The 21,031-nt window shown below is 42.6% G+C and overlaps 1 protein-coding gene across 2 annotated transcripts; it reads right to left on the bottom strand.

Moving 5' to 3' along the window:
• Positions 1-144: 144 nt before the first annotated feature.
• On the bottom strand, positions 145-14,414 carry LOC112263119 (SH2 domain-containing protein 3C). Of its 2 annotated transcripts, XM_024439115.2 has the most exons (12): positions 14,247-14,414; positions 12,294-13,071; positions 8,158-8,197; positions 6,484-6,612; positions 5,955-6,370; positions 5,623-5,741; positions 4,800-5,296; positions 4,613-4,728; positions 4,276-4,447; positions 4,013-4,124; positions 3,594-3,800; positions 145-1,542 (listed from the first exon to the last, which is right to left on the bottom strand). In XM_024439115.2, the coding sequence occupies exons 1-12, from the start codon at positions 14,263-14,265 to the stop codon at positions 1,373-1,375; spliced, it is 2,775 nt and encodes a 924-aa protein (XP_024294883.1). In that variant the 5' UTR covers positions 14,266-14,414; the 3' UTR covers positions 145-1,372. The 2 variants fall into 2 exon arrangements, with proteins under 2 accessions (XP_024294883.1, XP_024294884.1); XM_024439116.2 differs by lacking the exons at positions 12,294-13,071; positions 14,247-14,414 and adding an exon at positions 10,962-11,215.
• Between the last annotated feature and the right edge of the window lie 6,617 nt (positions 14,415-21,031).

The following is a 21,031-nucleotide window of genomic DNA, read 5'->3' as shown; positions in this document are numbered from 1 at the left end:
ATATGCTGTAATAAAGGCCATGCTCATAAGAAAAATAGTCTCCCTCATCTTAAACAGCACCGACCGCCACTGCAAGGTAAGCACATTATAATGACAATAAAATGTGACAACTTCCTAACGTTGACTTCGTGTGACAAAGACATGTTCCAACACCAATAAATGATTTTTATTAAATTATATTACATATGTCATATAGTCAGGTCCGTCAATATATCCATTGCATTTACGTTGAATACATGGACAAATAGGCTTAGATTCCAAACATATCATTAAATAACTTGCACCTTTGGAACTAAGCTCAGTGCATTGTTTGATAACTGACCCTATCAAAGCATGTTCTGATGTAGTACCAGCTTGATCAAATTCGTGATTAAAATACACTAATGCTAAACACACGTTAAAGACCCATTTTTTGTGAATAGCACCAAAAGTAAATATGTATTGCATAGTGACGTATACAGTATCATACATGATTGAGTGGTTGGTTTTCTTGTCTCTCGTCACTGATCACAGAACTAGGACAACAACAAATACGAGTGGCATTATTCATTTGAACACTTTCGCTACATATATTACAAACGTATTGCCTTATAATAAGTTATAAGCAAGTAAATGTTCTGCTTAATGTAAGTAATGTTAGCGTATAAGTTAATGTACACACAACAGAGATGACTATGATGTGCTAATAGGTTTTGAAATGCATGTGTTGATTGACCATGAATATTACCTGTCTGAAGTGCACTCTTCGTCCTCTGTGCACCATGGTTAATGTAACAAATGCAATGCTACTGAGCAAAGAACAAAATCCACTTCTTGTTATCAGCTAGTTAGTCTCGTAAGGCACAGCCTTCATAAGCAGGCTTATTATAACATACAACAGCAACATTTATTGATCCTGGCAAAGGATTGACCAAATCTCCTTCAGATTATTCTCACACATAAGGCACAGCCTCATAGGCATTAAGGGAAGGGCAGTGAGACCTTTGCACTCTGTGCAAGGCTGGTCTTCACTTTTATAACAGTGGTACTTGATATTGAAAGGAGCAGCAACAACCCTGAACTGGCCATATGCTAACAGAGCATGATTCTCTGTTTACTATTTCACAGCACAAGTCTGTGTAGTGAAGCACATTTTTATATGAAATGATAAAGCAGCATTAGTAGCCTACCTTATTACCCAGAACCACGAATTTAAGCCATATCATAGCATCTCTCAAGAGAACCATAAAGGCAAAAAAATATGTCCTGACTCAGTCTTGTTGGTACAGCCATGTCAGTTAACACGGAGTACTTGACTGGAGTTGCTTCTCATTTCAAGAGACAAAGGCAAGACAAAGACCCATTAAAGTCCAATGTGGGTTGGGGTTAAAGGTCACTGTGCCGAATGAGGGGGCTCCAGTTTGTTGGACAGGGCGGTCAACACCTGGTCAAACTTGGTGTATCGCTCTGCCTGGTTCTCCCCCACCCCCCGACTCCCCCACAGCAACCTCATCTGGAACTCTGTGAGGAAGAGTTCTAGAACCTCAGCTTGCTCCTGGAAACCTGTATGTCCACAACACAACACACAACAACATAAAGAGATCACCATTGAAGCCTCACTAATACATATCTAATTTGTTCATATGTGGTAAATTGTGTTGGTGTCATGGTGGCAAACTTTTACGAAATACTTAATTTCACAACATGGTTTTAGTCTGTATCTCAACATGGTTTTAGTCTGTATCTCAACATGTTTTTGGTCTGTATCAACATGATTGTGGTCTGTATCTCAACATGGATTTAGTCTGTATCTCAACATGGATTTAGTCTGTATCTCAAGGATTTAGTCTGTATCTCAATATGGTTGTACTCTGCATCTCAACATGGATTTAGTCTGTATCTCAAGGATTTAGTCTGTATCTCAATATGGTTGTACTCTGCATCGCAACATGGATTTAGTCTATCTCAAGAATTTAGTCTGTATCAACATGGTGTTGGTCTATATCTCAACATGGTTGTGTTCTGTATCCCAACATGGTTGTGGTCTGTATCAACATGGATTTAGTCTGTATCTCAACATGGATTTAGTCTGTATCTCAACATGGATTTAGTCTGTATCTCAACATGGATTTAGTCTGTATCTCAACATGGATTTAGTCTGTATCTCATCATGGATTTAGTCTGTATCTCAACATGGTTGTGGTCTGCATCTCAACATGGTTGTGGTCTGCATCTCAACATGGTTGTGGTCTGCATCTCAACATGGTTGTGGTCTGCATCTCAACATGGTTGTGGTCTGCATCTCAACATGGTTGTGGTCTGCATCTCAACATGGTTGTGGTCTGCATCAACATGGCTGTGGTCTGTATCGCAACATGGTTGTGGTCTGCATCTCAACATGGCTGTGGTCTGCATCTCAACATGGCTGTGGTCTGCATCTCAACATGGCTGTGGTATGTATCTCAACATGGTTGTGGTCTGTATCTCAACATGGTTTTAGTCTGTATCTCAACATGTTTTTGGTCTGTATCAACATGATTGTGGTCTGTATCCCAACATGGATTTAGTCTGTATCTCAACATGGATTTAGTCTATCTCAAGGATTTAGTCTGTATCTCAATATGGTTGTACTCTGCATCTCAACATGGATTTAGTCTGTATCTCAAGGATTTAGTCTGTATCTCAATATGGTTGTGGTCTGTATCTCAACATGGATTTAGTCTGTATCTCAACATGGATTTAGTCTGTATCTCAACATGGATTTAGTCTGTATCTCAACATGGATTTAGTCTGTATCTCAACATGGTTGTAGTCTGCATCTCAACATGGTTGTGGTCTGCATCTCAACATGGTTGTGGTCTGCATCTCAACATGGTTGTGGTCTGCATCTCAACATGGTTGTGGTCTGCATCTCAATATGGTTTTGGTTTGTATCTCAATATGGTTTTGGTCTGTATCTCAACATGGTTGTGGTCTGCATCTCAACATGGTTTTCTGCATCTCAACATGGTTTGGTCTGCATCTCAATATGGTTTTGGTCTGTATCTCAACATGGTTGTGGTCTGCATCTCAACATGGTTGTGGTCTGCATCAACATGGCTGTGGTCTGTATCTCAACATGGTTGTGGTCTGCATCTCAACATGGTTGTGGTCTGCATCTCAACATGGCTGTGGTCTGCATCTCAACATGGCTGTGGCCTGCATCTCAACATGGTTGTGGTCTGCATCTCAACATGGCTGTGGTATGTATCTCAACATGGTTGTGGTCTGTATCTCAACATGGATGTGGTCTGCATCTCAACATGGTTGTGGTCTGCATCTCAACATGGTTGTGGTCTGCATCAACATGGCTGTGGTCTGCATCTCAACATGGCTGTGGTATGTATCTCAATATGGTTGTGGTCTGTATCTCAACATGGATGTGGTCTGTATGTCAACATGGTTTTGGTCTGTATGTCAACATGGTTTTGGTCTGCATCTCAACATGGTTGTGGTCTGCATCTTAATATGGTTGTGGTCTGTATCTCAACACGGTTTGGGTCTGTATCTCAACATAGTTTTGGTCTGTATCTCAATATAGTTTTGGTGAACATAGTATAAAGACTTCCTCCCACCCTGTAGCTTTTTCTCTGCGTTGGCGCAGTAGTTGCCCCCCAGCTGTGCCATGGTACGTGCCGCCGCCAGATGACTCATCACCACATCCATCCCCGCTTCCACCGTCTCCCAAGGCTCCGCCCCGTCCACCACCGCCACACTTTTCTCCAGGAGGGATAGGAGGGGCACCACGTGCGGGAAAGATGTGTTAGAGAATGCACAGCTCTCTTAGAAAGAGAGGAGAGGAAGAGGTCTATTAGGCATTGCATTTGACACACTGTATACTCTCACTAAGGTCAATATTTGCATTCACTGCTTTTAGGGGTGAAACAATAAGTGTGTCAAAAATGTCACCCTATTCCCTAGGCTCTAGTTAAAAGGAGACTATTTAGGGAATGTAGGCTGAATGTCTTTGGGGACAAATTAGGAGATGAAGTACCTTTCCCATCGTTCATGCGCTTCATGAAAGGCTTCAAGGTTTTCTCATAGAGGATAGCGCCCTCTGTGTGTCGCTGGCGTAACACCATCCAGGTCTGCTCCAGACGGCAGATCTAAGAGGCAAAGAAGATAATTGCTCATAAATGCACTGATCAGTATAACTCATGCTTTACCTCCCCTAAATGTAACCTGCTCCACATACTAGTTACAGTAGTTATGTATGAGTAACTTTGCAGTTTCAATGCCCATACGTATGTGCTGTACCTGTGGCAGCTCTAAGGTTCTCATAATGGCGGCGAAGCCAAACATGTTGCCCAGGTTGCTCTTGAGCTCAGCAGCCATTTGGATGGTTTTGTGCAGCAGGGAAGCTCTCTCCTCAGTGCTGCCTGTACAGCCCAGCACCTCCACAGCTAGCATGATGGACATGGTCTGGAACCTGGATGATAGAGGGATAGTCGAGGCACAGAGAAAACAGAGACTTTACAAAGACATTAATTAAACTGGTGAACTTAGAAATACAAGAAGCTGACACAGAAACACCCCAAAATCTGAAGAACCAAAAAGTGTGTGAAGTAATGTGAAAAGTAATGCCAGTCCTCACCTTTCCAGCAGGTCCAGACGGAGTTGGTGACCGTGTGGGAGGGTCAGTAGCTCCATCCCAGAACTTACACCCATCTTCCTCTGCATCTCTGGAGTCACGTTCAATATTCTGGCGACCTGAGGACCAGAGACATGGTAAGAAAAGGATCGGTTTGGGTTGTGCAATGAGGGAGTGTGTGTGTCAGTACCATGCAGTCAGCCTTGGTGATGTGTTTAGCCACTGTCTTGGCATCCACCTGGGCTAGCAGCTCCTTGACCCTCCTCAGCACCCCCACCTCCAGGGGCCTGTTCTCCTTGGGCATCAGTGGGGACTGGTACCTACTAGGCATGAAGGCAGAGGCTGTTTCCACTATAGGGACCTCATACACATTCTCCTCCTTCACAGGGTCTACAACACTCTGTCCCTCATCCTCCTCCTCCTCCGTACACAGCCGCTTCACATAACTCTGAGCTGGTGGGGTGGCAGGACAGAGCTGACTGTAGCTGCTGTCTGTGTCTGGAGTCAGATATATGTGGGTTGGTGAGGCCTGGGCTCTGGTGGTCTGTTGTGTGTTGTTGTTGGGTGAGGGTGAGGGTGAGGGGGAGGGTGAGGGTTGGGTGCTGCTGCTGTAGCATCTGGAGACAGATGGGGAGGGAGCCACCTCTGGCACTCGGATGACACGTGGACTCCTGGGCTGCTGGGTGACTTCAGATACAAGCAGAGGAAATTCACAATAATGAGTTACACAATGTCACACTCTGTCACACTTCATCCCTCCCCTCCTCTCCTCTCCCCTGTAACTATTCCCCAGGTCGTTGCTGTAAATGAAAATGTGTTCTCAATCAACTTACCCGGTAAAATAAGGGTTAAAAATCTAATTCATATTGTCAGTCCTTTCCTATGGAAGTGTTTCATTTGAAACTTAAGTCACTGTGAAGCAATTGTAGAGTTTTTGTGTGGCACTCTCACAGTGCAGATATTTGATAATGTGCTGGTGATGCTTTGCTGTACAAAAAGAACCCCATACTCACTAAATGGTGAAGAGAGAAGGTTCTCTCCAATAGGTGAAGAGGGTTGATGGATTTTCTCAATCTGATCCATATTGAAGCTACAGCTCCTGACCGCCTCCCTGTGGTGAACAGTAGAAGGGCTACACACACACACACACACACACACACACACACACACACACACACACACACACACACACACACACACACACACACACACACACACACACACACACACCTTTAGTCAAAATCAACAAGCTATATTTGAAGCACAGCAAAAAAGCACTGCTCACAGACAAACTGGTGTTGTAGTCAAAAGTGCAGAGGACAGTGCAGAGGAGAACCAGTCTCACCTAAGCGGGCAGATCTTGTCCATCCCATTCCCACTCTGGGTCTTGACCAGAGCCCCTTTCTGACAGGAGGGAGAGTTCAGATAGCCCTTGTGGTTGGCCAGAGCGAAGGCTGCCTCCAAGTAGTGTAGTGGTAAAGTACGATTAACGGGACTGTGGATCTGAGCCCCACTCTGCTGAGTCAAAACCATCCTGTTCCCCACGTAGAAGTGAACCAAAGCAGGCACGGAGTCGAAGGCCTCTCCCTCCAGGGTGTACTGGACCCGGGTGTAGGTCTCACTGGTCTGAAGCAGGACCTTGCTTATTAGGAAGTGCAGGGTATGGTGGTTCCAGCGGTTGGTCAGCACATAGTCTTCCAGGCTGGAGAGAGAGTCTCGGATGAGGAAGTCCCCATGGTGCAACACCAGAGTCTCTGACACCTGCCAGTCAAAGGACACATCAGTTAAGTAGAGCTAGAGATTACTACGAATGTCATGCGTGTGTACGTGTGCATAAGTATGTCTAGATGTTTGAGGGAGCAGGGGAGCCTCACCTCCCAGGGGATGTGTCCATGGTACCAGCCATGGCTCAACAGGTTGCTGCTGCTTAGTTTCAGCTCTTCCTCCAGCTCCCTGCGCAGCTTCTCAGACGGGACGTCCAACCAGAACCTCTCCTTGGAGAACTTAAAAGACATAGGAAGCAAAGGTAAGACGTAGAGAAGAGTTGAAAATAAAATACATTTCAACTTCATAACCCCTGTGAAACAACAGTTACAGCATCTGCGTAGATTCAGCACCAGACAGTGGAAACGAGTCACTTTGTTGCCTTTCCCCCGGTTAGTCTGTTGTGAAATTCAGTAGATGGAGTGAAGCAGGGAAGGTTAGAGAACAGAAGTCAGGCATTCCCACACTGGCATGTCACCAGAGCACAGTCTTGGGCAGGTTGTTGCGGTAACGTTATTGTGTAGCTTAGCCATTAGTCAGCCAAGCTGTCACCTATTTACACACAGTCTCCCAGACAAAGTAGATCAAGCACCCTGACCCTCCAATCACCACTTGTATAAATGTTTCTTGGAATTCATTTTAAATGGGCGGATCTGCTGGTCCTAACGACTGTTCCCTTCCCAAGCCTTCAACTACAGTAGGTGACATGTTGTTTTCTCAAACAACTTTTCCCTCTATTTAATGGTTTGTCCCATGGACTGATTGACACTGCTCCAAAACCACTTACAAAATGAAGAGGAGACCTACAGATCTCATGAATACTTTGATTGAATTAATAACATACCGGTTTGTTGCATCAAGATAATTTAGCATTTCAAGGAGGGAAGTGTTAATTTTAAATACAAATTGAATGTTTGACAGTCAGATTGGGAATTTAGCCAGGACACCAGGCTTTATACCCAACTCCTAAAATAATGCCATGGGATCTTCAGTGACCACAGACAGTCAAGACACATGTTTAACATCCCATCTGAAAGACAACACCTTACATAGGACAATGTCCCCAATCACTGTCCTATGATTTTTTTTTTAGTCCAGAGGAAAGAGTGCCTCCTACTGGCCTTCCAACACCACTTCCAGCAGCATCTGGTCTCCCATCCAGGGAGTGACTATGACCAACCCCACTTAGCTTCACAGGTAGGTCAGCAGTGGGATGCAGGGTGGTATGCTGCTGGCAAGTGGTCTTGCTCTTTGGAAAGTCACTTTTTTTTGGGGGGCTTAGATATTTAATGTAATATATATTGATAAAATAAAGCATCAAATAAAGTTGATTTAAAATGTAGAATCAATTGTATGGTTGTAAAGTTAGAGAGGATCCAATGAATGAATGTATCTGAATTCCTTCAGTCTTTCCATCTGCACTAGGCATAACCAGGCATATCCAGACCAGGCTCAGTTGCCCACAGTTACACAGTCGTCTCTAAACTATTCCTCTGGAATGGGCAGGCTTCCCAACTCTTTTATGTCACCGAACCTAATTCAATTAGAGCTTGACCGCTGCGCACACTGTGATCCCCATCACAGTTCTCCTGGTTCCACACAAACACAGCAAGAGAGAGGCTTCGAAAAACAACACACTCTATAGGAAGAAGTAAACAAGTCTCCTTTTTGTTGTTTTGCAATGCTAAACAGGCACCTCAGAATTGTTCGAGAGAACGTCTCAAAAGGACCACTTATAATGAATCAATCCATATTAGTAGTGAGGAGGAGGTAAAAGATCTTACCTTCACATATTCGCCTTTGCTTTCAATGGGATCCAATTGGCTGGAAGAGAGAGGGGAAAACATAATGTTAGAATGGAAATGTATGTTCTTCATTGTGATGGCTCAACATTCAGGGCCTTGTCCTCTGTGTATGTACTTCTCTATGTTCCTCGGCTAGGGGGAAATAGGCCTATTGCATAACAGTCTAGTAGGAGTTCAAATCTGCAATACCTCCAAGATATGTACTAATATGACAACTCCAAGCAACAGCCGGTGACATTAAACAAAAACTATCGTGGAAGACGTGAGGCATGTCAGGAGCTTTTGAAAAGTGTTACTTTGGACTTTCTGTTGTTCCTCAGCCAGAACGTTTCCACAAGAGTACTGTCAAGAGACATGACCTCTTGTTCCCATGAACTCAATCTCACACACACACACACACACACACACACACACACACACACACACACACACATGCACGCAAGAACTCTCACAGCTGCTCCTCGTCCTCCCCAACATACCATTCTTCCCCCCAGTCCTTCCTTCCAGCTAAAGATACATTCACTAACAAACACACATAAATGGCCCACAGGGGTCCCAAACTACAATAACACAGACTGAGATAATGATGACAAAAACCAGCAGTAGAACTAGCTTTCATTATCTGACAAGAAGAAGAATCTCCAGACTCATTTCCCATGTTTCTATGATGCCTAATAAAGCCAAGCTCCTCTGACCGCCATTTCAGTTTGAGCTAAAGGAGCCTCCCTATTCAGTACTTGGCCGGATGAGTTTCCCAAGATGAAGATCCATATTTACAGCATAAACTAACATCATCAAACAGCCATGAGGCAGCTGTGTATGGGGGAGACACACACAAACACACAACCCCTTGAAGTGGGTTGTGGCTCAAAACAATAAGAAGAATCACATACAGTATGACCTGCAAACACTGAACATTGTACACTGCCCATCTACATAAGGAGGACACAGTAAGTAGTTTATGACACGGTTTATAATGGAGTAGTGTCATTGTCAGCAAAACCGAGGAAAGAGCGAGGTTTCACAGATCACACTCATGACTATGAAAGCTACATCCTTCAGTGAGTCCTAGAGTTTAGAGCTTTACACTAAAGACACTTGACCAGTGCCACCTCTGCCTATACGCAGACTACGCACTGAGCGCAAGGCCCCGTGGCCACTAGGGGACCCCGCCACCACTGTTTTCTGGGGGGGAACTCAGTCAGGGTCTCAACTTACTGTTGGGAGTATGAATAGTAGAATACACAAGGTAGTAATTATTAAATTTGGTACTGCATCAGCAGTTTTCCTCTTGTTATGTCACTCACTGACAGTCACTCAATTAGCCCATGTCAGCTAATGTTTTATACACTGTAGATTGCTAGGTAACTTAGTCTGGCCAGTTATCTAAACCTTGTAGTAATCATGGCTGAATTACCGACCGGGCACAAAGGGCAGGGGCCCAGGGTTCCTGACCTACAGTGGGTCCCCATTGATTTTGTAAGTCACCCAGATATTGTATGAACATCGCATAAGTCAAGGCAAAATGTGTGGAATTGCTGAAAATGTGCTTCAAAAATGCAAAAGTTTCTCTACTCATGGCAAAATGTGTAGAATTGTTGGAAATTTATATTCAATTTTTTTCCGCTGATCAGGCAAAATGAATCACTACTGACAAGCTGTCTATTGACCTCAGCATAGAGTAAAATGACCCTTGATCTGAACTTCCAACCTTCACATTTTCACTTTCATCTATACCAGCGGCATTTCGCTCAATATTGTTTCCTCTCTTCTATAGACTAATATGTAGTATAATCCCGGTCTGCACATAATGTCTAGGACAGGGTTCCCAAATATGCGGGTGATCCCCCCAGGAGTGATTGTTGTTTTTGGACATTGCTGCAAAATCACCAGGAAATTAGCTCAAAGTGATTTTAATTGAGGAAATCTGTTCCAAAGTATTCCCACGCATAAATAGAGAGGCATATGTGATCGTATCCCAATGTGGTCAAGGTTTTAAATTATTATTGTCAAATACTATATCTGTTTGGGATTCTTGTGGTCAATTTGCAGTGTAAAAATGTTTTAGAACTATATTCCATGGCCTAGGCCCTAGGGGAATGCCAGGGAACATAAGGTCAAGTTCAACTGGCTGAGAGATCAATTACTTCCACTAGCTGTTAGGACAATCAGAAGTCAGTCTCGGCCATAGACTGTATGGTCGCCATTCACTGGACAAAGAGCAGTAAATAATGTCATCCTTTCGCTGAAATGAAGGAAAACGTCCAAATTCCTTAAGCAATGCACATTACATAACCCATATCCCAGGCTCCCCAAATGACTGACAGACACACTATAGGCGAGGCTATTGTAGGACATTAAACCCAGAGCTCACTGTCCTCAGCTGAACATTTCATGCGAATAAGGTTTATTAATGTTTCATAAGAAAATAGATGTATTCATGTATATCAAGATATACTGTATGGAAGTATGTCACTTCAGGACATCATGCAGACAATGAATATAATTAACTAGGATGGATTAGTTGTTTGTGCAGTGTGCAGGCTGCAACTGCAAGATGTTACCATGTAACACAATGACATTACCTGCAACATATGTGAATGTTACAATGTCCAAAACATAAAAACAGTTTTCAAACGAAAGTGCTCAGAGACAACATGACTATGCAGTCCAGGCAATAAACAACCTATGAACTAGAACCTGAACTTATCCATCAAACGTACATCCACCATGAAGTGATGGTATTGTATTATCATAAGAAATATAGAAATCTGAAATCTCACCTTATTCCCATGGTAGTAAATACTCGAGACGGAATCGAACGGTAGCCTATATCATGACTTTCGCACATCTCTAGCAGTGTAACGATCTCAAGTCATAGCGCTGAGCTGAACTACAAGCGGAGCAAAGGGTGCTCTCGTCCACGCGCAAAAACCATGCAGGGGAGGGACCTTCGGCCCATGCATGTTATTGTCGGAGTCGAATTATCGTTTCACTATTCTACAAGACCTTTCAAATTCAGGTTTATGAGAACATCCAATTTTAAAGACGAGTAATTAAGCGTCCTTAATGACCACATATACATTTCATATGGTCTAGTTATACTCCACATTGTGGTCAGAAAATCCTGGCTCATGGGCCACATCAAACACGTAATTCCTATTGGAATCCAGCCAGAGGGAGGATTTCTAAGAATTTGAATATTTTACCATCCACAACCTGCACACAGAATGACTGCTATTGTGCAGGATTTCAAAATCAAAACGAGCTAAACCAGAAAATCTAAACTGGAACAACCATCTCAGTAACAGGTGCAATAAGTAAAACCCCTTGCAGATTGGATTAGTTTAGAAAAATCTAAGTTATTTATCTTTGTATAGTATAAGATCAATTAATCAATCGATTAATGTGCATGAGGAAACACAGATATTAAAACAAACTATTCTAAAAATCAACCGGCAACAAAGCATGCTGGGAAATATGATAATCAGGCCCCTCTTTTTCACTCAGAATTAACTGAAATGAACTCAACACACCACGCGATGGAAAAGATTTCTTGAATCAAATGTCCTGTTCCGTTGTGCTGAATGTAGGTAAGGTGACAGACATTCCTAACACTGATCTGAATAAAAGGCATGGAATTTCTAATGACTAAATGCACTCTAAACAGAACGATGGGAAATTGAACACTTGTGTTTAAAATAGGGGTTTTCTTGGTTGGAAACTCACTGGAAAAAGCGGACTGTCATGTTTAGTCTTGCATTCTAAACGCCTGTGTTTAAGGTGAGAACACTTATTGAAAAATCGAAATGCCTGATGTTTAAGTTTTAAACACTAACGTTTAGGTTATAAGCATGTCACATGTTTCGTGGTTTTACAGTGTAGGTTGGCTAATGCAACTTCACTTCAGAGCACTTTTGCAGGATAATATATGGCACTAGAGTTCATTCCGGACTTTAAAACATATATCTGTCAGTTACAAATTCTTGAATTCAGAGATACAGATACAATTTTTGATATTTTGTTTGAAAAAAATATATGTAAAAGGTTACATAATGTATCAATTCATCTCACACACATATCATCCCTTGTGTTGTGATAAATCAGTTTCTCACCAGTCAAATTTCCCCATCCTCTGTGAATCTCCCAGAGTCCTGCTTCCATCATCTTGTGTCTTCTCCTCTGTATCTCTGCGGACCGCCTGTGCTATAGGGTCCATCACCTCATACAAGTCCTTGGTAAGCGCTGTGGGTGACACTGGGTCAGAGTAGTACTGAGTGCTCTGGGAGGAAGGCATAGTGGCAGGGTCAGGCACACAAGCATTGGTCCTGGCTGCATTGACCCTTGAGTGGTCCTCACATGTCAATGGTGGATCTTGATTTCCTGAGGGTTTATTAAGTGCTGAGGACTTGGGTACTTCATGTGAGCCTTTACGGGATGGCAGTGTATCTGTGTCACAGCTGGGTGAGGGAGAGTGAGTGGGGGCCTGAACCACAGGCAGTGTTTTCCCTGTAAGGCCACCAGGCAATGACTTCTCTAAAGCTGAAAGATGGGTACTAGACAGGACACTCAGAAGAGGAGAATCTCGTACATAGTCCCCATCCTGACACTGGCTCTGCCCTCCACTGATTTGACCTTTGCTACTACTTTTTTTCTTTGACCCCTTGCTGCTTTTCTGCCTCTCCTTTCGAGCCACGGTACCTACGTGTGTGTACATGTCACTGGAGCGAGCATAGCCCGGGCTGTGTAAGCAGGTATCCATGTCATCAACTGAGCTGGCCCCCAAAGTTTTGTCACTGTGGCTCCCATCAGGCTTCGAGGTTATCTTGGGGTCTGTCTTGTCTGATGAACGGCGGATGGAGAGATTGGAGAGACTTCCAAACCACTTGAGACCTGGGGAGAGAGTGCAAGATTTCCTTACTGTATCCACTGTTGCCATGGCTCATTTGATATCCTGATACATTGGTGTTCTATGGTACAGTATGTGCTTTGAGTTGAGATTTCGCTCTTAATTTTTTATCATGTGAAAAATGTTATTTGTGTACTCTCTGCTCAGTCATGCCTGGAATGTTTTCACATGCAAGCCGAACTTGCTGAATCCCTCACCAGATTAATTGCTGAACTGAGAGCTGAACTCTGTGGTTGTTTAATTATGTTTCTTCCCTGCGGACCCATTAGAGCATGAAAACTTGATGCAGACATATTGAATGCCTCTAGCCTGCTTCCAGCTAAATATGATTCCTCAGGGTCTGTTAAAAGGAGTGGGAGAGGGAGAAATTGGGGGAGACAATGGAGGAATACTATCATTTTCCTTACGCTAGTCTTTTATTTACTTTTCAGAGACACATTAGGCAAGAGGAGGGGTGTACTCTGGACCTGAACGGCTAGCTTTGTCACTGAGAGCGTTATCTAGGGAGACTTGAGGAAGCAGAACTATAAACATGTTATTCTGTAACAGATGTAGGCTACTATCTGATCAGGATTTTAATCTTCAGCACAATATTAGAGGGATTTCCTTTACTCAAATTATTTTCAAATTATGTTTTTGGTCCTGATGGTCAAGTTTAAATGACATAATGACCTACTGTCGTTATACACTTCAAACCACACACACACACACACACACACACACACACACACACACACAAATACATGACCTAATACCAACAAACATAACTTTGTTGTCTATAGCAGGCTGGCTTGTATTAGTAAGAGCTGTTTTTGTATTGTATGCCATGGTCTGTCTCCATTTAGTGCTCAGTTGAGATGCTATTTGAAACAAAACAATGAGCCATCTATGTTTTTGTTTACAATAGCATATAAACCTGAATAGTGTTTTTATAAGTGGAGCAACAGCAGACAATGAGTGAACTGACAGAGAAACAAGAGTCAATAGAACTCATTCATTCCAAATAGTCACATTAAGAGATGAGGAGCCTCCTCCCTTTCCCTAACTCTGACTCACAAAATAGCCAGAGCTCTAGGATTGTTGCATTCTGTGATCCTTCTTAATATACACTGTAGAATTGATTACGAATGAGACATTTACTAAGAAAAATAAAACTTACTCAGTTTTCGTTTGCTCATGGTTTGGGGGTAGGTTCAGACGTGTAAGGATACAGGTCCTATTATCATCCTTGTTCTTAGACAGACTATATGAGGACAACTTTGATACACAACTTTGAACAGCATGCAGTGCCCACAGTGTGATGAACAGTATACATTTTTTTTGCCCAACAGAGAAATGTTCTTCCTGTCGTCTTGAGAGAGCGGAATTGGCAAATCCATTTTACGTCAGCAGTCATTTCTGCATTTGAAATACAGACATTCTAGTGAATCTATCAAACCAAAGTTTCCAATTAACATTACATTTACCCTAATAAGTTAAAACATGTCAGTGTCACATACAGTTGTTGTGTTATTTCTACAGTTGTTATGTTATTTTAAGGAGCTTTCAGCAAGGCTGTATATGATGTGATCTATTAATGTGCTTATAAATTATTGACAATCTATAGATGAAAAAATATTGATAAAGCAAAACAACAAAATAGTCCCACCCGAAAAAACAAGTAAACCAAAACATCAGGAGGGCATCAGGAGGGAATTTGAGCTTCTCCTTTTTGAGGGGTGGGGTAGAATGGGGGTTTTGACTCAGATAGTGAGTAGTCACTCAGCACAAGTCTTGCATCATTTTCTCTGGGTTGCTAAATTTCCTATTGAGACTTCCTGTCATATGTAAAGAAATAAGCAATAGTAGGCAGTACGGAGTAAGCAGTTTGTCTAGGCACAAAGAGCACCATGCTAGCTCGAAACAAGCTTTGACATTTTCACTAGCATTTAGTAAGACTTGGTATCTGACACAATTAGGCCTATACAGCCAACACAAGGATGACATTGTTAATGACAGCTGACTTGTCTATGAATCGGCCAGGGCCTGGCAAGTACCGTACAGGCCTATTCATACGGTTGCAAATCCTTTGTTACACGCAACAGAGATGTATTAATGAAACAGTATTCCAATAGAAGTTTAGTAGATCTGTGAAAAGGGAGAGAGGGGACAACGATTGTTGGTTTGTGGAATGTTAATTTAATTGACAAATATGTACCATTTTATATGCAGTTTCTGTTTTGTGTGCATACTTGCAGTAATACATTCCACAATATTTGTGCTTGAATGCCAAAGCTTTGGACCTTGCCCATGTCATCGATGTGCTTATATGAAAGAACAAGAGAACACCATGTACTACAATACTGTAATCAGAGTACGTTCTATAGATTAACTAGGTAAACATGATCTATTGTAAATATCTGTTTTGTTAAACTGATAGTATGGTAATACAGGAGCTGAACTGTCTGATGTTCCATTTCAGTGGGCAGACTGACATTCCAATTCAATGGCACCTGACGTCATTCCCTGGTAACAACGTGTGTTGTGGATGCCAGGAGTGGGAGAAGGGCCAGGAAAATGGCGGCGAGTAGAGTGTAACAAAATGGGAGAAATGGAGAGAAAGTTGGTGAAGCAACAGCTGTGCTGGAATGCAATCAACATGGGTGTCAGTTCTGATCCTATGGAGCAGGAGGATGAGGGTCAAGGATCTGAATGGTCTATAGTGGAAAGACATAGGAAGAAGACAGATCCTGATACTGAAACAGTGGAGCATCTAGTATAGAAAGCAAAAAGAGCGTCAAGATAGGAAGCAAGAGTAATAATGTGTCGGAGTGGAAAGATGTTGTTTGATGAGCCCACGTGGCCTCATTTACACCCTATCCGACTAACCAATGCCGTAGAGAAAGAGAAGTTAAACTAGCCCGGTAAATTAAAAATGGTAGATTGCTAATATTTTGTGGTAGCCAGGCTCAGCAAGCGAAGATTCTGCAAATGGAAAAGCTTAATGGGAAGAATATTGAAAGCCACCTGGTGCTTATTCTAGGTTGTAGGGAGTCATCACTGGAGTCCCAATATATATGTCCACAGATGATATTAATGAAAATGTGAAGGGAAACAGAGTAGTGGAGGTCAAATGGTTGCTCAGTAAGAAAGAGGGACAATGAAGTGAAATCTTATCAGTGATGCTGATGTTTGAGAAAGTTTTGCCGGGAAAAGTACAGATAGGATTCCTTATGTTCGAGAATTTCTCCCATATGCACTGCAGTGTTTTAAATGCCAAATAATGGGACATGTGCTGCTCAGTGTAAAGGAAAGAAAAGATATGTCAAGTGCGGAGGGGAACACCTAATCAGTTGTACAACTGAATGGTGTCTCCCACATTTACCTCTAAATCAGAGAGGTGCGGGGGGCTGCCTTAATCAACATCCACGCCATCGGCGCCCGGGGAACAGTGGGTTAACAGCCTTTGCTCGGTTAACCCAATGGGTTACTGGCCCAATGCTCCTACTCACCAGCTTACCTGCCACCCCATGATTAGGGTGAATGTCGGAGCAATGTGGAGGTTAAGTGCTGTAATTGTAGGGGAGAAAACAGTGCAGCATTTGGTAGATGCCAGGTGCAGAGAGAGAGGCTAGAGAGGTTCAGAGATATAGAATCAGTCGGAGGTGGTTCGACAGATTGGTAGAACTACAGTCTGGACCCATGGAGCTTACATGGATGTACACTACCGTTCAGAAGTTTGGGTTCACTTAGAAATGTCCTTGTTTTTGAAAGAAAAGTGAATTCTTTGTCCATCAAAATAACATCAAAATGATTCCATGCGAGAAATTGCCCAGAAACTGAAGATATTGTACAATGCTGTGTACTACTCTATTCACAGAACAGTGCAAACTGGCTCTAAACAGAATAGAAAGAGGTGCACAACTGAGCAAGAGGACAAGTACATTAGAGTGCATAGTTTTAGAAACAGATGCCTCACAAGTCCTCAACTAGCAGCTTCTTTAAATAGTACCCGCAAAACACCAGTCTCAACGTCAACAGTGAAGTGGGATGCTGGCCTTCTAGGCAGAGTTGCAAAGAAAAAGACATCTCAGACTGGCCAATAAAAAGAAAAGATTAAGATGGGAAAAAGAACACATACAATGGACAAAGGAACTCTGCCTAGAAAGCCAGCATCCCGGAGTCGCCTCTTCACTGTTGACGTTGAGAGTGGTGTTGACCTTCTAGGCAGAGTTGACATTCAGACGGGATGGTGGCTTTAGAAGCTTCTGATAGGCTAACTGACATCATTTGAGTCAATTGGAGGTGTATCTGTGGATGTATTTCAAGGCCTACCTTCAAACTCAATGCCTTCGCTTGACATCATGGGAAAATCAAAAGAATTCAGCCAAAACCTCAGGAGAAAAAAATGTAGACTTCCACAAGTCTGGTTCATCCAATTTCCAAATGCCTGAAGGTACCACGTTCATCTGTACAAACAATAGTATGCAAGTATAAACACCATGGGACCATGCAGCCATCATACAGCTCAGGAAGGAGACGCGTTCTGTCTCCTAGAGATGAACGTACTTTGTAGCGAACAGTGCAAATCAATCCCAGAACAATAGCAAAGGACCTTGTGAAGATGCTGGAGGAAACAGGTACAAAGGTATCTATATCCACAGTAAATTGTGTCCTATATCGACATAATCTGAAAGGCCGCTCAGCAAGGAAGAAGCCACTGCTCCAAAACCGCCATAAAACAGCCAGACTACGGTTTGCAACTGCACATGGGAACAAAGATCGTACTTTTTGGAGAAATGTCCTCTGGTCTGATGAAAAGAAAAATGGCCATAATAGCCATAAAGAGCATTGTTATGTTTGGAGGAAAAAGAGGGATGCCTGCAAGCCAAAGAACACCATCCCAACCATGAAGCACAGGGGTGGCAGCATCATGTTTTGCTGCAGGAGGGACTGGTGCACTTCACAAAATAGATGGCATCATGAGAAAAAAAATTATGCGGATATATTGAAGCAACATCTCAACACATCAGTCAGGAAGTTAAAGCTTGGTCGCAAATGGGTCTTCCAGATGGACAATGACCCCAAGCATACTTCCAAAGTTGTGGCAAAATGGCTTAAGGACAACAAAGTCAAGGTATTGGAGTGGCCATCACAAAGCCCTGACCTCAATCCTATAGAAAAAAAGTGTGTGTGTGAGCAAGGCCTACAAACCAGCCCTTCGGGCTGTCGATTATTCTTCCCATGTCCGTTGGTCATTTGAGTACCTATGCGTTGTCCCAGCCTGTGCTGCGGGTTTTACGGGTCTCATCCCGTGTCGTTCTCCGATGTTTACCCTTGCTCTTTTTTTGGATACATCGCAATGTATATGTGTTTGTTTTGGGTGTATTAAAAACCCAGATGATGTATTGCTGCGCCTGTCTCCAAATCCTTTATACCAGCGTAACATCGATACAGTGGAAAATTAGTTTCTATTTCTTTCCCTTGGAAATTTGGTTTTGGGGAATTATTTTGTAGTACTAGTCTGTTCAACCTCTCTTTTGTATCGTCTGAGATTCCTAAAGATTTGAAAGCGGCCGGGGTCATCCCCCCTCATCAAAGGGGAGACACTCTAGACCCAAACTGTTACAGACCTATATCCATCCTGCCATGCCTCTCTAAATTCTTCGAAAGCCAAGTGAACAAACAGATCACTGACCATTTCAAATCCCACCGTACTTTCTCCGCTATGCAATCTGGTTTCCGAGCTGGTCTCGGGCACACCACAGCCACGCTCAAGGTCCTAAACGATATCATGACCGCTATCAATAAAAGACAGTACTGTGCAGCCGTCTTCATCGACCTGGCCAAGGCTTTCGACTCTGTCAATCACTGTATTCTTATCGGCAGACTCAACAGCCTTGGTTTCTCTAATGACTGCCTCGCCTGGTTCACTAACTACTTCTCAGATAGAGTTCAGTGTGTCAAATCGGAGGGCCTGTTGTCCGGACCTCTGGCAGTCTCTATGGGGGTGCCAAAGGGATCAATTCTCGGGCCGACTCTTTTCTCTGTATATATCAATGATGTCGCTCTTGCTGCTGGTGATTCTTTCATACACCTCTACACAGATGACACCATTCTGTATACCTCTGGCCCTTCTTTGGAAACTGTGTTAACATACCTCCAAACGAGCTTCAACGCCATACAACACTCCTTCTGTGACCTCCAACTGCTCTTCAATGCTCGTAAAACGAAATGCATGCTCTTCATCCGATCGCTGCCCACACCCGCCCGCCCGACTAGCATCACTACTCTGGACGGTTCTGACTTAGAATATGTGGACAACTATAAATACCTAGGTGTCTGGCTAGACTGTAAACTCTCCTTCCAGACTCACATTAAGCGTCTTCAATCCAAAGTTAAATCTAGAATCGGCTTCCTATTTCGCATCAAATTCTCCTTCACTCATGCTGCCAAACATACCCACGTAAAACGGACTATCCTGCCGATCCTTGACTTTGGTGATGTTATTTACAAAATAGCCTCCAACACTCTACTCAGCAAATTGGATGCAGTCTATCACAGTGCCATCCATTCTGTCACCAAAGCCCCATATACAACCCAACACTGCGACCTGTATGTTCTCATTTCCTGGTCCTCGCTACATATTCGTTGCCAAACCCACTGGCTCCAGGTCATCTATAAGTCTTTGCTAGGTAAAGCTCCACATTATCTCAGCTCACTGGTCACCATAGCAACACCCACCCGTAGCACGCACTCCAGCAGGTATATTTCACTGGTCATCCCCAAAGCCAACATCTCCTTTGGCTGCCTTTCCTTCCAGTTCTTGGCTGCCTATGACTGGAACGAATTGCAAAAATCACTGAAGTTGAAGACTTATCTCCCTCACTAACTTTAAGCCTCAGCTGTCAGAGCAGCTTACCAATCGCTGCAGCTGTACACAGCCCATCTGTAAATAGCCCATCCAACCAACTACCTACCTCATCTCCATATTTGTTTTTCTGCTCTTTTGCACATCAGTATTTCTACTTGCACATCCTCATCTGCACAAATATCACTCCAGTGTAAATGTCTAAATTGTAATTACTTCACCACCATCGGCCTATTTATTGCCTTACCTCCTTACTTCATTTGCACACACTGTATACAGATCTTTCTATTGTGTTATTGACTGTATGTTTGTTTACCCCATGTGTAACTGTGTTGTTTTTTTGCTTTTTTTTGCTTGTTTGCTTTATCTTCGCCAGGTTGCAGTTGTAAATGAGAACTTGTTCTCAACTGGCCTACCTGATTATTAAACAAAGGTCAAATTAAAATCAAAATTATTTATATGAATGGGAACAGTTCATTTCAATTGAAGCATAGTACTTCTCCTAGTTTTGATTTGAAAAGAGGTTGTTTTCTTAATTTCGACCTTACCTCTTGCTGACGGAGATGTTATCAGAAATCAGCTTGTAGATGACACCGCCCTCTTTTTGAAAGATGCTGACCAGATTCCGAGAGCAGTCGATGTGGTCAATATTTTTTCCTAAGCATCTAGTCTTACTTACTCAGCCCAGTTTCTACATCTTGACCACAAAATAGGTAAAGAAGTTGTCCAGATGCTTTTCAACTTCATCGGGAAAAATCGTACACATTACATTAGGAAATCTATCTTAATGAACACATGAATATGGTGGTCTCAATTGTTTTGATTTTTCTACTTTGAATAATACTTTTAAGATAAATTGGGCTAAACATTGAATGAATCAAAGTTCAATATGGAATTTCATCCTTCATGTCTTCTGCCATTTTGATGGCTTCAATTTTATGTTACTTTGTAACTATAACATTAATAAGATTCCTTCAAAATGATCTGCTTTTCATAGACAAGTATTCTTAGTGTGGTCATTAATATATAAATATCATTTTTCCCAACATAGGTATTTCATTTGGAACAATAAGGATATTTTGAAATAGAAACAA

Source organism: Oncorhynchus tshawytscha, linkage group LG12, assembly GCF_018296145.1.
Source record: "Oncorhynchus tshawytscha isolate Ot180627B linkage group LG12, Otsh_v2.0, whole genome shotgun sequence".
NCBI classification, from domain to species: Eukaryota; Metazoa; Chordata; class Actinopteri; order Salmoniformes; family Salmonidae; genus Oncorhynchus; species Oncorhynchus tshawytscha.
The sequence above is the reverse complement of the archived record's forward strand: the minus strand, read 5'-3'. Positions and strand labels throughout refer to the sequence as shown.

Excerpts from the sequence above, each read along its gene's own strand:
- LOC112263119 (XM_024439115.2), bottom strand. Across the intron at positions 6,371-6,483 it reads ATGGACACATCCCCTGGGAG|GTGTCAGAGACTCTGGTGTT; the intron begins GTGAGGCTCCCC and ends TTTGACTGGCAG. Across the intron at positions 4,125-4,275 it reads GAACCTTAGAGCTGCCACAG|ATCTGCCGTCTGGAGCAGAC; the intron begins GTACAGCACATA and ends TTTGCCTCTTAG.